We start from the raw sequence: 15,748 nt of genomic DNA, 5'->3' as shown, positions 1-15,748 counted from the left end.
AATTAGTGAAATAGACAAGCTAAGGTTGGCTAGATAGTAGAACTGGGAAACCCTTATATCCAAGTTCAACTACTCATTATCATGGTATATTATTACTAGTTAATTTGGTCATTGAATTCCACCCATATCCTGTACTTCAATGAGTTGATCAATAAATTTGGTAAAAGAAAAATTAAAAACTACAAAAAAGAAAAATAAATAAATAAACAGAATCAAAGGCCATAAGTGCAATTAATTGAATTGGCATCTCCACAGCCAATAACCTGCATGTATGGACCCTTTAAATTCAGGCATGCCTGAGCTAGCTTGTTCAATTCAATGCAAGTAGGAAGAAATGGAGATTCTTTACAACTCCACTGCAGTTCTCTTTGCAATCATACTTTCAAGATTTCTATACAAATTCCTGGATTGGGTATGGGTGAAGCCAAGGAGGATAGAAAGGCTGTTTAGGCAGCAAGGTTTTTCGGGCAATTCTTACAAGCCGTTGATCGGAGATTTGGTAGAAATCGCACGCTCCACCTTCCAAGCAAACCGCTGCGGACCTTTGGAGAATCTTTCTAACGACATCGCCCCTCGCATTCTCCCATTTCTTCATAATGCAATCCGAGTCTATGGTTCCTCATCATTATATTATATTCCATCTGTTTCAACAACTTTAATTTATATTTATGCATGTAATTAAAAAGAGTTAATACCATTTGAGGTCCTCCGAGTATACTGGTTTTGCCACGTTTAGTCCTAAACTTTCAAATTGACCATATGTGGTCCTTTGACTTTCAAATTTAACCATTCGTGGTCCAAGTTAACCACCAATGGTCCTTCAAGTTTCGAAATTTAACTAGTCGTGGTCCTCTTGAAAGGACCATGGTTGGCTAAAATTTAATAGTTGAAGGGCCCTGGGTGATTAACTTGGATCGCGAATGGTTCAATTTGAAAGTCGAAGGACCACGAATGGTCAATTTGAAAGTTTAGAACTAAACGTGGCAAAACCAGTATACTCGGAGAACCTCGGATGGTATTAACTCTAATTAAAAATTAATTTCTGAAATTCTTATCAACTTTTAACATATTATATATAGGCAAGAAGTCTTTTCTGTGGTTTGGAACAGCACCATCCGTGATCATCACAGAGCCCGGATTGATTAAGGAAATGCTCGCAAATTACACCACTTTCCACAAGCCAAATCGGTCGGCAATGTTGGAGGTAGCACGAGGACTGTTTGCCTGTGAAGCAGACAGATGGCAGATGAACAAAAGAATTATCAATCCAGCTTTTCACATAGAGAAGTTGAAGGTTTATCTATACTTTAATCCAACCTATATACTGTACTCCTCAAACGCTTTTGATTATATCTATGTATAAATATTGATACTTAACGTGTATTGGTGAGTTACCAGCATTATTCGCTGACCGAGTGTTATTCCTTGTCTTTATAGGTTTTGACACGCTAAATACTTTAATTTGTAATACTGAAATATATATATGTGTGTAGGTTATGGTACCTGCATTCTATAAAACCAGTCGCGAGATGGTGGATAAATGGGACAACATCGTAAAACCAGAGGGGTCGGAGGTCAACGTTGGGCCATATCTCAGCATCTTAACCAGCGATGCGATTGCACGAACGGCTTTTGGCAGCAACTTTGAAGAAGGAAGAAACATATTCCACAATCTTGATAAGCTAACCATGCTTATCAATGAGCTTGGACCATTCGCGTTCATCCCACAGTATTGGTGCGTTACATTAACTTCTCCTATATATTTTAAATATAGTTTCAATATACCTCTGCCGGACTTCGTGCTTGATTCTATTGACGAGACTTGATTCATGTTATTTATGAGCCCGTATTAGATAAGAACTGCATGCTATACTATATATCAAGGTAATTTGGTAAGAATGTGTTAATGTAATTAATTAAAATGCAAAACTACAAATTTTATATATATATATATATATATAGGGAAGGGATCAGGTGCATTTGAGGCTTCCGTGCGGTTGTACGGGTGGACACACGTTAAGCATTAATCTGACGCACTTAAAGTATACAACACACGCACATTAAGCACAAAAACAAAACATCTTCAGACACACAACCTCACGCATGTTAAGCACAAGCCTCACGCATGTTAAGAACAAGTATCACGCATGTTAAGCACAAGTCTCACGCATGTTAAGCACGAAAGCACATGCACCTTAAGTTTTAAAAACAACTCACATTAAGTACACATTCACGCACATTAAATACAAAACTCACGCATCATAAGCACACGACTCACGCACATTAAGCATAAAACTCATGCACTTTAAAGTTTCAACAACAACTCACACAACTCACATTAAGTACACACTCACGCACATTAATCACAAAATTCATGCACATTACGCACAAGACTCATGCATATTAAGTACAAAACTCACGCACATCAAACATTACACACTCACGCACATTACATGCTCAGATTATGCACATTATAACTCATGCTCCACAATTAAATTGTAATACTGAATACAATTTAAACTGAAATTCAATATTAAATTAAAATTCAAACAAATTGAGACAGAATAATTTGTTCAAAGGAATTATAATTTAATATCAACTTTAGAAAAAAAAAATTTGAATAAAACCCATAAGAAGAAGCTAAATATGATGAAGAGAGAAAAGGAAGAGAAGAAAAAAAAAAAAATTCAGCAAGCCCAAAAAAATTTTTAGGCCCAAATTTCTGGCAAGCCCAAAGCCAAATTTTTTTTTTTTTTGGAGCCTAGGTCTGGCCGAATTGGGCCAGACCCGGCCCAAAATACAAAATCTCATCATCTTCTTCATCTGCGCTGCGCGACACGAACAGAGGATACGGAGAACCAAATCGACGCCGAGACGGAGAAGCAGTGGCGGAGAAGCCGGACCACCGCCAGACCACTCGCCACCGCCGCCACGCCATGTCCGTGTCTCTGCCGCCGGCCACCTCCGCGCCATTGAAGGAGGCAGTTGGTGTCGACACTATCGGGAGCAACCCAGTGCCGCCACCACCGCCGTCCTTGGCGGGAGTCAGCCAGCGCCACCGGAGGGGCGTGCATCGCCGGCGAACGGAATCCGGCGAGCACTCCCCTTGCCGGCGAACGGGAAAAAATGGCGAAGGAGAAAAAAAAACGCAGAGCAGTACGGGAAAAACAAATCTGGAAATTTTTTTTTTTTTTAACTAAATGCGGAAAAAAAAATTACACAATATTTCCAGCAGCCCAACAGAATTGCACATTACATATGTATTCTAAATTATACAAAGAAAGTATAGCATATGTAAATGACTGTATTATGCAATTGAATCAAAGGCTAGGCAGAGATAAAATTGGCTCGGATACCAAATGTAAGCACACAATCCACTTAACAATTAATAGATACGTGGCTATTAAAACAGAGTTTAGATTACCAACCTCCAGCCATAGCTTTAGATCTTGATCACCAGGGACTCGTGGTCTGATGAGCAGGTTCCTCGGGCTGCTGTAAAATCTCCGTAGGTTTTAGTTATGTTTCTCTCACTTCTCTCAGTGACTTTAGATGGTGTATGATACGTCAACCGAGCAGTGAGAGGACTTGGGAGTCTAAATAACCTACATCCCATCAATGTAGGTAACTAATTACCTAATGCTGACTAAGTTCTAATACTTAGTCAGCCTATTGATTTGCACCACTTAAATATTATTGTTATTATATAATAAACTTAATAATAATAATAATGATGATAATACATAAGGAAAACGTTACATCACGCACATTAAATACAAAATTAAACTCGCGCACATTAATCACCTGCACAACCACACGGGAAACACTTAAATGCACCTGAACCTGAATCTATATATATATATATATATATATATATATATATATATATATATATATATATATATATATATATATATATATATATATATATATATATATATATATATATATATATATATATATATATATATATATATATATATGCACGTTCGCATGGACCTAGATGAAGTAGCTAGCATTTTTATTTAATTAATCTCCTCTCCCATGCATACGTTATTTACAAATTAATTTTTAGTAATAATATATATTTAATTTAGTCTAAAAGTATTATTAAATAGAAAAAGAAAAGATGAATTAAAAATTATATAAATTAAAGACCAGCCATTTAAGAAAACAGCAAAAATTAAGAATATATACGTACTGCATGCATGCAGGGCTTTGCCAACTAAAATGAAAATGAAGATACAGAAAAAGGCGAGGGAAGTGAGAGGATTAGTACAAGAAGTTGTGGTGAAGAGAATGGAGGAGGTGAGAGCAGGAAAAGCTACTGCAAGCACAGCAGATCTACTAGGAATTTTGTTGGAATCAAACCTAGAAGAAATCAGAAATAATGGAAACATGAACAAGGGATTGAGTATGGATGAAGTAATAGAAGAGTGCAAATTATTCTACTTTGGGGGACAAGAAACCACAACCAACTTGATTGGATGGACCTTAATTTATATGGGTAAACACTTAGAGTGGCAACAACGATTAAGGGATGAAATCATGCAAGCCTTTGGGCCGGTGGCCGCCATTCAATCTTGCGATTTTCACAAGTTGAGTCACCTCAAAATTGTAAGTATATATATATACGCATAGTCAATATGATCTTGATTAAGCTACTGTCACGGCTGGAAATTATGGAATTTTCGACCACCTGAAAATGATCTTAAATCAAGTCGAAAGTCTTGTTCCGACCACTTTTGGTATCTGAAAAAACTTTTGTTGCTGTTTCCGACCACTTTTTGCTTTCAACTTGATATAAGATCACTTTCAGGTGGTCGAAAATTCCATAATTTCCAGCAGTGTGTATGTACAATTAAGTTTCTCATTTTATTTTATGCAATCGAACTTTTGCAGATGAACATGATACTTAATGAGATTCTGAGATTGTATCCACTTGCTCCAGTGTTGTCTCGCGAGACTCGAGAAGATACAAAACTAGGAAACATTAAGCTACCTGCGGGAGTGCATGTTGTGGTTCCCTTAATTTCATTGCATCGGGACAAGGATTTGTGGGGTGGCGATGCCCTAGAGTTCAAACCAGAGAGGTTCAAAGATGGAATTTCAAAGGCATCCAACACCCCAGGTGCCTATTTTCCATTTGGCGGTGGGCCACGAATTTGCATTGGTCAAAACTACGCATTGGTTGAAGCCAAAGTCGCATTGATAGCAATCTTACAACGGTTCAGCGTCCAGCTTTCTCCATCTTATAAGCATTATCCTGAATGGGTTTTAACTCTTCAGCCACGTTCAATTGCGGTCAATTTGATATTGCGCAAGCTATAATAAGTTGATGTTTTTTGAACACATATATATGTGATTGGTACGTACGTACGTGACTATATATGTTGCTTCAATTTTCTGTTTGGTGTGGTTTTAATTTGAGTCTCGGCCCATCACAGCATTTATTTTGAGTCCCGTAAGATTTAATGTATGTTTTTATTTGAGATTGACGTCACTAGCAGGCGAGCGGCCTGTTTATGGAACTTGACATATATGTTTTAATTTAATGCATAAATAAAATGCTTCCAAGCCAGTTTGATTATAATATATTAATGAAAACGTACAAATGTTTCCTATGCTTATATTGTACAGCGGTTGCCCAGTCCAATTGAAGCAATAATACAACATTATATGCTTGCTATCTAGCTTCCAAGGTCATTTATGATGATCTAATTTGGTTTTCCTTAGCTTCTGATCTAAATCCTCCTGGATGGATGTATGGATAGTAGGATTGTAGGATTGTAGAAGCTCTTTCTTTACACTCTAACGTAACAAATTCGGGACGTACGTTCCGATCAAAATATTAGTTTGGTACAATATTTTAATTTGGACTCATTTTTCAAGTTTGGTACAATATTTTAATTTGGACTCATTTTTCAAGTAATTTCAATATTGGTTCGTTCGAATAAAAATTGAGGTCATGTTCAATATTTTAATTTGGGTCCTCTTTTTTTTTAAATAATTTCTATATATAAATAATAGTTGTTCAAAAAGTTGTGTCAAAAATTCAAAATATAAATATTGTATAAAAAAAAATACATCTAAAATTTCATTTAAAAAGTGACATGCGCCTTAAACATTTAGACACAAAATCATCCACCAAACTTTTGATATCAACTTCTTCCAAAATCTCATTTTCAATAGAGATTAAAGCTAATCCATTAAGTCTCACTTGCAACATACTTGACCGTAAGTAAGATTTCAACAATTTCAACTTTGAACATGGTGACCAAAAGAAGAAAAGAGATGTGAAATGACTAAAATACCCTCATTATTTTAACTATTAAAATTTTCCGGCAAAATTTGACCGAAGTGACCAAAATTGATAAAAATTGCATAGTCAAGATACTAAATTAAAACTTTTGAAAGTCATCACTAGTACAAAAAAAGCTATCTGAGTCTCCTATAAAATACTTTCCGAGTCACCGTGACTCGAATTCCAGAGCCTCTGAAAGTGTTTAGCTTTCCGAGGCACCTGTATAAGGTGTCGCGGAAAGCTAAATAAGCAATTTTTATTTTTTTTAATACAGACTTTCTCGGAAAGTCAATTAATAATTTATTATTAAATACTTTCCGCGACACTACGCACAGATGGGTGTCGCGGAAAGTATTTATTTATTTATTTTAATTAAGTGTATCCGCGACACCTCTTCAGAGAAGGTGTCGCGGATACTTTTTAAAAAAATAAAAAATAAAATTAAAAATACAATATTCCTCTGTTATTTGCTCAAAATAAAACCTAAAACCTCTACATAATTATCAAAATTCACACAAAAATTTACAAAACTAATAACAACTAATTAAACCAATCTATTCAACAACAAATTTAAAAAACAAATAACAATTAATTAAACTTATCTATTCAAGAACTAATTTAAACCAGTAAACAAATAACAACTAATGAATGCTAAAAGAAAATATATAACTAATCAGTAAGTAGTACCACCACTTGCATTTAAGTATTGCTGATTTAATATGTAATAGCTATTCAAAAAAATGTGATAATCAAAAAGGAAGATCGAAGATGATTATGCACTAGCACATCTGCCCAAGTAGTAAGTAATTTAGAAATGAAAACCATCAATTATTCTCAGGGAAAATGGAATTAACTTGTACATTATTGTTGGCAGGAGAACAAGTCAAGGAACAGTTTCATTGTTGCAGAAGAATAAGACTTTTTTGTTACACCACAAACTTAGTAAAGTAGACATACTTGAACCTCCCCAATTCCTTCGGGTAGTATTTTCCCCATTTCAAGTGAAACAAGTCAGCCAAAGTAGTGAAGTTTTGCTCTAAGTGCATCACCAATCTGCCTAACAATATCACCTCTTTTTGGTGCTGGAATCTGAGACAAAATAGAAACAATCAAGACATTTAGTTTACACTAAAGGAGTCAAGAAGAGATCAAGTACAAAATTAAGATGTTTTTCACACTGTAGGCACACAATTATGTGAGTGACAATACTTTAGGCAGGTGATTTTGACAAAAGTGAAGATAGGGTGACAAGATTGATATCATCGTGATGAATATACCTGCATCCACAGCTTTGCTGCTTCGTTACAAGCCTGCATGCCTTCTTCATAATCTTCAATTGAAGCTTCAACAACTTCGGCTATGGTCTGAGTTAATGAACACAAAAATAAAGATAAAAATAAACTATCAGCGCCGCAATTCATAAAAGGAACTTCTCCTTATTAACAAATAATTATCAACCATACTTGTTGAATCAATGAAATTCGGAACAATAAACTTCAAACAAATTAGGAACTCCAAAATTTTTCGTGTAAAAAACACTCCGAAGTTCACTCATAGAACCAAATCATTTATGCAATTTGCCGTTATTGCCAATCTCCATCAACTATTCACTCCATTTTCTCATAATCTCACTGCCTGCTTTTCAAAATCAAAACGAAGAAAACTTAACTAAATGAACTGACCTCATTGTTGGCCGGATTTACAGTGGAGACCGTAGGTCCACTAGCCTTCCACGCCCCATTGACGTAGCAGCTGAGGTTTGTAGGGCCGATTTCGATCTCCTTGAGGAACTCATGCTCACGAGTTATAAACCACATTGGCACGAGTTATAAACCACATTAATTCATGTCATCACCAAAAAAAACATGTATGCTTATATGAGATAGAGATTCTCAACTACCAAGAGTAATAGAGCCAACCACCCCCACAAAAAAAAATAAATAAATAAATAAACACACACACCAACGATAACATTTTTTTCTTCTTACCATGCGGTTGTGAAGTCACCAAATGCCTAAGTTCTTGATTGTCTCTTCTGTTTCCAGTGGTAAAATAAAGGCTCCAGAACTTTCTCCAGATCCTGAATCTTAACCTTATATCTCTTATTAATTTATGTCAGATTCCATTGAAGACATTGACATGTGTATAATCAATACGCAATAGCATGTTAAAGGTGACTAAGCAAAGGGCCAGCATGCAGTGCAATATTCCACCCATCTTTATGGATGATACAAATAAACAAATAGAAATGTATTGTAAGTAAACCAAATGCAATACTTAAAGAACCAAACTGGAATAATCCCAAATAGAAATATGCAACGGTAAAGATAATTTGAATTTATTGGCAATATATCACACAACAAGTTTAACCACCCTACTAATGGTAAATAACTATGTGTTTACATCACAAACCATAGACTATGTGTCTTGTAAAGTGAGACTTCTATTCTCAATTTTGTACTAGTGCATGAACTGCAATTAACAGGAGCCCTATAGTCACAGGACCAAAATTGAAATTTAGTCGAGACTAAATTTATATATATATATATATATATATATATATATATATATATATATATATATATATATATATATATATATATAAGTTTCAATGCGGCTGCGCCTTAACGTGCGGTCAGTGTCGACGCACCAATAGTATTAGGAAACGCACAACAGAAAATGTACCAATACACCAAAAAATCACCATTAGGTATGCATCACCACAAAACACACCATTAGGTATTCATAAACGCACCACGCAGTATTCGAAAGAAAACATACAAGCTCATGAATCCACAAGGATGTGTATATCAAAACATATACACGTCATTCAACCCTTAAATGGTGAGCTGTTTTGGCCAAAAACTCAAAGTGAGAAGATACATGCACCTGCTCCCAAGAAGACGACTAGAAGGCCTAAGAAAATAAGAAAGCAAGAAGAATCATAACCAAGGCCTTCACAGTCCACTACACATTTGTCTATAAAGGGAAGAGTGATTACTTGTGCACTGTGTAAGCAAAATGGACACAACAAACGTTATTGTCCTATTCAACCAAGCCAGACTGGAAGTTCAACTGCTAGAGGAGGGAGTTCTAATGTTGCTGCTATAGGAAGATGCATTTCTGGTGCTAGATGAGGCAGTTCTGGTGCAAGAGGTGGGAGTTCTGGTGGAAGAGGAGGGAGTTCTACTACAAGAAGTGGGCATTCCGATGCTGCAATGGGTAGAAGATAAGTCGGGCTTGGTATATATACAAACCCACACACGGGAGAAGTCACACTAAATGTAAGGAATGATGTTGCATAATTTACTTGCAATATTGTTGTTTTACTTTGGAAATAATTAACTTCTTGTTTTATTTTTGTATAGCGTGGACTACCAAGTCAACAAGTGCTATATAAACCTAAAAGGGGGAGAAAAAACACACCTACCACAAGTAGCATTGCCAATATTTCAAGTGGAGGGAATTAACTCTATTGTATTTGTCTTAGTGTTAACTATGTTTTGGCAGTTTTAGGTGTGTTTAGACAATGCATTGTAACTATGTTTTGTTAGTATGTTTTGCCACTGTTAATGTTTGTGTAGACAAGGCAGTGTAACTAACTTCTGTTTGTGTTAATGCTTGAAAAAAAAAAAAAAAAAAAAAAAAAAAAAAAAAAAAACAGTTCTGATCTATGTTTGGCAGAGTGGTCTATGTTTATCTTTTGGCAAAGTAATATATAAACCAAAAGGCATAATGTTTGTGTTAATGTTTTGGCATATTAAACCAATTGCATTAAACTTAAAGGGAGAATAGTCAATGTTTGTGTTAATGCTACAAAAGGCAATAAGAAAACCCAAGATACAAAATGTTAATAGCATTCATACATGTCATTAGATTCACTACAACATAATCTTAACTAGGGGTTGCTAAGTATATATTACATAATAATAACATAATCTTAACTACAACATAATTTTAACTAAAACTAGCAAAATTTTAAAAAAAAAAATCAAAAACCACTTTCTCTTTACATCTTTCTTCTCCTTCAATTTCCTCCGCTGCAATTCACTCTCAATTATTGCACGTAGAACACTTATTTCACTCATCAAGTCAGTCCTCATGCTTGCAACCAAAATCTTCAATTCCTCCATTCCATATGCGTTCTCAGTTTCTTTCCAAACGAAAAAACCGCACCCAAGACCCACTTGAAAAAATTTAAAAGAAATTTTCTCAATCCAAAATTTACAACAATCTATAAAATAAGGATATAAACGCACCTTCCATTTTTGACATCCATAAAATTTCCTCCCAGAAATTCGGGTTGTGCATATTGGAGCCTTCAATCCACACCAACAATACATAGGAGGCTCATACTCCAAGTTAGTTCGCACGCTAGATGAAGTAGAAGATGATGACATTATAAAGTTGAAGATTGACAAAGCCAATGGCTCTGTTGACGAAACCAATGGCAAATCGCGATTGAATATTGAAGAATGGGGAGCTGATTTCGTGTTGTAAACTGAGGAGAGGGAAAGTTGATTTAGTGTTCTAGGGTTTGCTAAGTATATTACATAATTTCATGTCATTACAAATATTTTCCACATCAACCAGCTAAATTGGCAACTGAGTGGTTACCTGCGAAAAAACTTAATCGAACAAATTTAGAGAGTAAGTGTGCTTGATTACAATATATTTTAGATGGTGGAGGGAATTGAACGTTTCGAAGTAATAGATGGGTCTATTTGACACTTTTGCCTAGTTTTATTTTCACTTTTGATCCACGACTATTGAACCATTCCCCATTTAAGACAAAGCTGTGTGGATCACGGTCCAAAACATCGTTGTGAATAATATGAGTAAAAATATATACATTATGTGTTAGAATAATGTATATTATGTGTTAAAATAATGTACATAACGTGTATAAAATAATGAAACATCTGAGATAATATAACGTACATTATGTTGTAAAATAATATACATTATAAGTTATAAAAATATATGTTGCAGTTGAGTGCGCAAAAAAATAAAATTAAGCAAAACAACGTTATTTTTAGGCTGTGTGAACCACGATCTATGCAATAACTATTGCCCATTTAATGTTGGAAATATTTCACTGTGAATAAAATGGGTCATCTCATATGGCCCAATTTACTACTCCGTATATTTCTAAGTTGTACACGACCCGATCTGGCCTGTTTGCATTTCGTCCCTGTCAATAATCTTTACAGAAATCGCAGCCAGCCAGCCAAAATCCCCATCAGTTTAACTCTGGAAGCAACCTCCGCTCTGTGTATGACTTCATAGAAAGCGAAACTCTCTGCACTCCATGTCTTCTTCTCTGCTTCTCTCTCGGCTTCCTGGTCCGGCCACCGCCGGGAACAACCGCGACTTGTGTTCTTCTATAAGCCTCCACAAATCGAGTTTTCTCTCCTCCCAAAACCTCATATTCGCACCTTCTGGGCGCAGCCCTAGAGCAAAAAATGGTGTGAGAGGAGGATGTCCGTACATGTCTCCCGTAGCTTCTTCTAAGTCTCTCGACCACATACCCAAACAATTCCGAGAGGAGAATCTCAAAGAAGGGTGTCAGTCTCTTTGACCCTTTGTTATTTGGTGTACTTTTTTTTTTTTTTGTTAATATTTTAGAAATTTATCGTCTCATCTGCTATTCGGTATTATTTGTTAGCAATTTCTTGGATTTTTGTTTTGATTTATTAGCTGTGAGCAATTGTTAGGTGTTTTCTGTTTGTTATTTCAGTAATAGTTTAACCTAGTCGTTGAGCAATAGGAACCGTATAAGGAGTTCAGATTTTTGTTCTACTTTTCTATCTTTTTTCTTGATAGCTAAGCTGCAAATTATCTAGTAAAGTATATGTGTTATTGTAAGTTTTCCATTTGTCATTTTCTTGGCAATTCATTGAAGAAATGATGAAATAGTATCTTAGCTTTTTATCTGAGAGGCTTGTTCTCTTTCCTGGAAGGAATCTGACGTTCCAGCTGTGTCTCTGTTACACTGTATTGATTGCTATGTGTTACTGATCATTTCAGTCACTTGTTGTTTGCAAAGCATTGCTAAAATTTAATCTGCTATCCCTATTTATTTATTTATTTTCTTTGTAGTGATGGAAAACTATAAAAATGTGCCTCAGACTCTCTATGGCCTTACTCCATCACAGATGGATTTGTTCCTGAAAGAAGATGGCCATGTGCATCGGCAATCTGAAAGTGTCACTGAGGTTCGTTTTGTTTTCCAATCTAATGTGGTTCTGACAAATAGAATTACCAATTTAATATGGTGCTGACAAATAGAATTATAAACAATTGATGTGGTGAATATTTGATATTTCATTTGAATGAATTGGGGGTGCTTGGCTCGCTACTTTCGAGCCCAAGAGTGGAAATGAAAATGATTGAGATGCTCGGTAAAAATTTTTGGATTCCAAGAACAAGGAGTGAAGGAAAGAATGGGTTTTCTTGTTACCCCTCCAACCATGGGTTTCATTCCCATTTCTTTCCTCAAAACATTATTTTCTTTTCTTTTATTATTATTATTACTATGAATTTTAAATTTTTTAATTGTCAAATGGAGTAATATTAATTTTAAGTAAACTATTATTGTTATTATAGATTTTTTTAAAAAAACTTTAATTCCAATTACATTGTTAGTTCATATCCAAACAAACTGGCTACTTTTGATAAAATCCATTCTCATTCCTTTTTTTTTTTTTAATTCCAATTCCAATACCTATGTTTAAACCAAATCCTTGCTAAGAGTTGTCTCCGGGCCTTTACTTAACTGTCAAAAGGTCCTTATCTGTGTAGTGTGATTTCACAGGAAAGCATATCATCAAGACACAATTATCTGAACAATGGTGGGATGTGGACTATGTCAAGCATGAATGGAAGACGTCCTTCAAAAATGTCCTACAGCATGTATTATGGAGGGGCAAGGGGATATGGTGGAAGGCCTAGATCTGCTCCTCCTGATTTGCCTTCTTTGCTTCTAGATGCTCGAATTGTGTATCTGGGCATGCCAGTTCTGTACCTCTATAAATCTTGCCTTTAAACCACTCCTATGGTATTAAATTTTGTTATTCTAAATTCTTTCTGTCTTTCCATTTGCTATAACAGATTGTACCAGCCGTTAGTGAGCTTCTTGTTGCTCAATTTTTGTGGTTGGATTATGATAATCCTTCAAAGCCTATATATCTCTACATAAATTCACATGGCACCCAGGTTAGTATTAATTTGTCTCATTAAACTCATAAAAAGCAGGGTGGTTCTGTGTGTTTCATAATCTAGGGAACATTAAAAGTTTGAGACGCAATTTGCATACCTATTTTTTCTTTTGAGCGGGTACATGGTGCTGTGCTGTTTTCTTACACCACATTTTTTAACAGAATGAGAGGAGGGAGTTGGTTGGTTCTGAAACAGATGCATACGCCATTGCTGATGCCATGCGTGTGAGTATCTAGTGTTATACTAATATACTTGAATCTGATATAGCTTGTAATTGTACTACCCATGATTGTAAAAAGGTGCACTCAGGGGCGGGGGCCTCGACCCTCCAAAATTTTTTTAAAATGTAAATTATTACTAATTCAATCTAATAGTAGGCTCAAAAAAAAAAAAATTACAATCGATTGGTCAACTCCAAAATAATTAAAATAAATTGGACAAGGCCAAAATCAAATAAATATAAACACAAATAGTTGTATTCAATTTAGGAATATTACATACTTAACATTTTAAATTAAATAGAATTTGGAATGAATTAGTATAATTTAATAGTTGTGTTATTGTATTCAGTTTAGTAATATTGTGTTTTATGGAAGGAATTATATTGTTGATGGAGCTCACCAACTATAATTACTCCATCTTTCTCATTTTATAAGTCTTATCTATTATTTGTTGGTTAATCCAACTCTTCTTTCTTCACTTGTTTTCTTAAACAATTTCATGCAATTTTCAAATTTGGGGTTTTTTTTTTTGAAAGGAAATTTGGGTTTAATAGAACTAATAATATAGTTTTTAAATATATAAAAACTAGGTAATTATAATTGTATACTTTTCTTCAATGATAATTACAATTTTGATTTTATTTATTTATTTATTTTTTAAAAGCCTTAGCCCCCCTATTCCCCTAATATCGGTTTTCCCTTGGGTGTACTATAATGGTTATGAAATTAGAAACTATACTGCTACAGTTTTTTTTTTTTTTTTCTTTTTTCAGCTGGTTAATCTCCTTATAACCTAATAATTTTTTCTTGTGCACTGGCTCAGTTAAGCAAACCAGATGTTTGTACAGTGAATGTTGGTAAGGCATATGGTCAAGCAGGAATGCTTCTGTCACTTGGGAAGAAAGGCTTCCGAGCTTTACAAGCAAGTGCATCCAGTAAGACTACTTTTCTGCATTTTCTATAACGTCGTCTGTTATGATAAAGATCTTTGAATGTAGTATGGGGGGTGTAGTGTGATCATTAAAGCAAAATAAATAGTTGGCCCGTAATGTGTTACATGGTGGATTTGATAATTTATTTGGTTACTTAAATAGTTATCTTCTTGTACACCCTACATGGTGGAATTGATTTGACTTTGTATCGATGCAATGCAGCAAAATTATATCTACCTGATGTTTACAAATCAAGTGGACCTGTGACTGAAATGTGGATTAAGGTCATCCCTCTCTCCCACTGAATAAACTACATTACACCCAATGTGTGCATCTGTGTTTTAGAAATTAGAATGTATTTGTCTCTAGATGCATGCCTACAGGCAAAAGAGATTGAGTTACATTGAATCCTACAGGCAAAAGAGCTTGATGCAAACAAAGACTATTACCTCGAGCTATTGTCCAAAGGGATTGGTAAACCAAAGGAAGAAATTGAGAGAGATATTCAACGTCCTCAATATTTCACAGTACAAGAGGCCATTGACTATGGCATTGCAGACAAGATTATTGATCCAAAAGATTCTATATTTGAGAAGCGGGTAATTTTGCCATCTCATTCAGATCCCTTCATAACATTGTTAATGTATTCATCCTTCTTTGTTGCTAAAAGTGAGTACAATTACAACCATCAGGATTACGAAGGCATGCTTGCCCAATCAAGAGCAATGAGGAGAGCAGCTGGATCAGGTGCACAAGCGGCTGCTGGCTCTGGGTTTAGGTAGGTAACTCATGGTGTCCAAATTTGAAGAATGAAAACTTCTGGTTACCTTTGAAATCTGGTCTTTCAAGTATCTGGTGTAGAGGCAGGCACTTTCCAATTGTACTGTGTTAAAATTTCTGTAATCACCAGTTCACAAGTTTAGTAGTGCCATGATACTTATACAAGATTGTACTTAAAAAAAGTATTGTTAATTGATGTCCACAGCTACTTTGCTTTGCTATTGTGAAAAGTGAACTATTTAATATGTGTTCTCTAACGGCTGATGTTTTAAATCTTAAAATGGCAACAT

At 35.1% G+C, this 15,748-nt stretch overlaps 3 protein-coding genes across 3 annotated transcripts; 2 read left to right on the top strand and 1 right to left on the bottom strand.

Annotated features, from left to right (window-relative positions):
• Window positions 1–312: 312 nt before the first annotated feature.
• LOC109161644 (cytochrome P450 CYP72A219-like) lies at window positions 313–5,596 on the top strand. Its single transcript, XM_019310135.1, has 6 exons — window positions 313–614; window positions 1,080–1,294; window positions 1,494–1,735; window positions 4,215–4,617; window positions 4,903–5,400; window positions 5,452–5,596. Exons 1-5 carry the CDS (start codon window positions 335–337, stop codon window positions 5,329–5,331), a joined length of 1,569 nt encoding a protein of 522 aa, XP_019165680.1. The 5' UTR covers window positions 313–334; the 3' UTR covers window positions 5,332–5,400; window positions 5,452–5,596.
• A 1,693-nt stretch (window positions 5,597–7,289) lies between these two features.
• Window positions 7,290–8,121, bottom strand: LOC109161649 (aldehyde dehydrogenase family 7 member B4-like). Its single transcript, XM_019310141.1, has 3 exons — window positions 7,987–8,121; window positions 7,582–7,668; window positions 7,290–7,393 (listed from the first exon to the last, which is right to left on the bottom strand). The coding sequence occupies exons 1-3, from the start codon at window positions 8,119–8,121 to the stop codon at window positions 7,316–7,318; spliced, it is 300 nt and encodes a 99-aa protein (XP_019165686.1). The 3' UTR covers window positions 7,290–7,315.
• Window positions 8,122–11,481: 3,360 nt separating this feature from the next.
• LOC109162080 (ATP-dependent Clp protease proteolytic subunit-related protein 1, chloroplastic) lies at window positions 11,482–15,698 on the top strand. Its single transcript, XM_019310749.1, has 9 exons — window positions 11,482–11,871; window positions 12,407–12,522; window positions 13,122–13,322; window positions 13,418–13,522; window positions 13,687–13,749; window positions 14,570–14,681; window positions 14,901–14,962; window positions 15,095–15,277; window positions 15,371–15,698. Exons 1-9 carry the CDS (start codon window positions 11,616–11,618, stop codon window positions 15,458–15,460), a joined length of 1,188 nt encoding a protein of 395 aa, XP_019166294.1. The 5' UTR covers window positions 11,482–11,615; the 3' UTR covers window positions 15,461–15,698.
• Window positions 15,699–15,748: the final 50 nt, after the last annotated feature.

Source organism: Ipomoea nil, unplaced genomic scaffold (genome assembly GCF_001879475.1).
Source record: "Ipomoea nil cultivar Tokyo-kokei standard unplaced genomic scaffold, Asagao_1.1 scaffold2926, whole genome shotgun sequence".
NCBI lineage: Eukaryota > Viridiplantae > Streptophyta > Magnoliopsida > Solanales > Convolvulaceae > Ipomoea > Ipomoea nil.
This window is presented reverse-complemented; position numbering and strand designations above follow the sequence as displayed.

What these genes read in the sequence shown, in the direction of transcription:
- LOC109161644 (XM_019310135.1), top strand. Translation starts at nt 335, where the DNA reads ATGGAGATTCTTTACAACTCCACTGCAGTTCTCTTTGCAATCATACTT. An exon ending in TTCACATAGAGAAGTTGAAG is followed by an intron (nt 1,295 to 1,493) that starts GTTTATCTATAC and finishes ATATGTGTGTAG; the next exon opens with GTTATGGTACCTGCATTCTA. An exon ending in GCGTTCATCCCACAGTATTG is followed by an intron (nt 1,736 to 4,214) that starts GTGCGTTACATT and finishes GCATGCATGCAG; the next exon opens with GGCTTTGCCAACTAAAATGA.
- LOC109161649 (XM_019310141.1), bottom strand. Translation starts at nt 8,121, where the DNA reads ATGTGGTTTATAACTCGTGAGCATGAGTTCCTCAAGGAGATCGAAATC. An exon ending in TAAATCCGGCCAACAATGAG is followed by an intron (nt 7,669 to 7,986) that starts GTCAGTTCATTT and finishes TCATTAACTCAG; the next exon opens with ACCATAGCCGAAGTTGTTGA. An exon ending in CAGCAAAGCTGTGGATGCAG is followed by an intron (nt 7,394 to 7,581) that starts GTATATTCATCA and finishes ATTTTGTCTCAG; the next exon opens with ATTCCAGCACCAAAAAGAGG.
- LOC109162080 (XM_019310749.1), top strand. Translation starts at nt 11,616, where the DNA reads ATGTCTTCTTCTCTGCTTCTCTCTCGGCTTCCTGGTCCGGCCACCGCC. An exon ending in TTGTGTATCTGGGCATGCCA is followed by an intron (nt 13,323 to 13,417) that starts GTTCTGTACCTC and finishes TTGCTATAACAG; the next exon opens with ATTGTACCAGCCGTTAGTGA. An exon ending in ATTCTATATTTGAGAAGCGG is followed by an intron (nt 15,278 to 15,370) that starts GTAATTTTGCCA and finishes TACAACCATCAG; the next exon opens with GATTACGAAGGCATGCTTGC.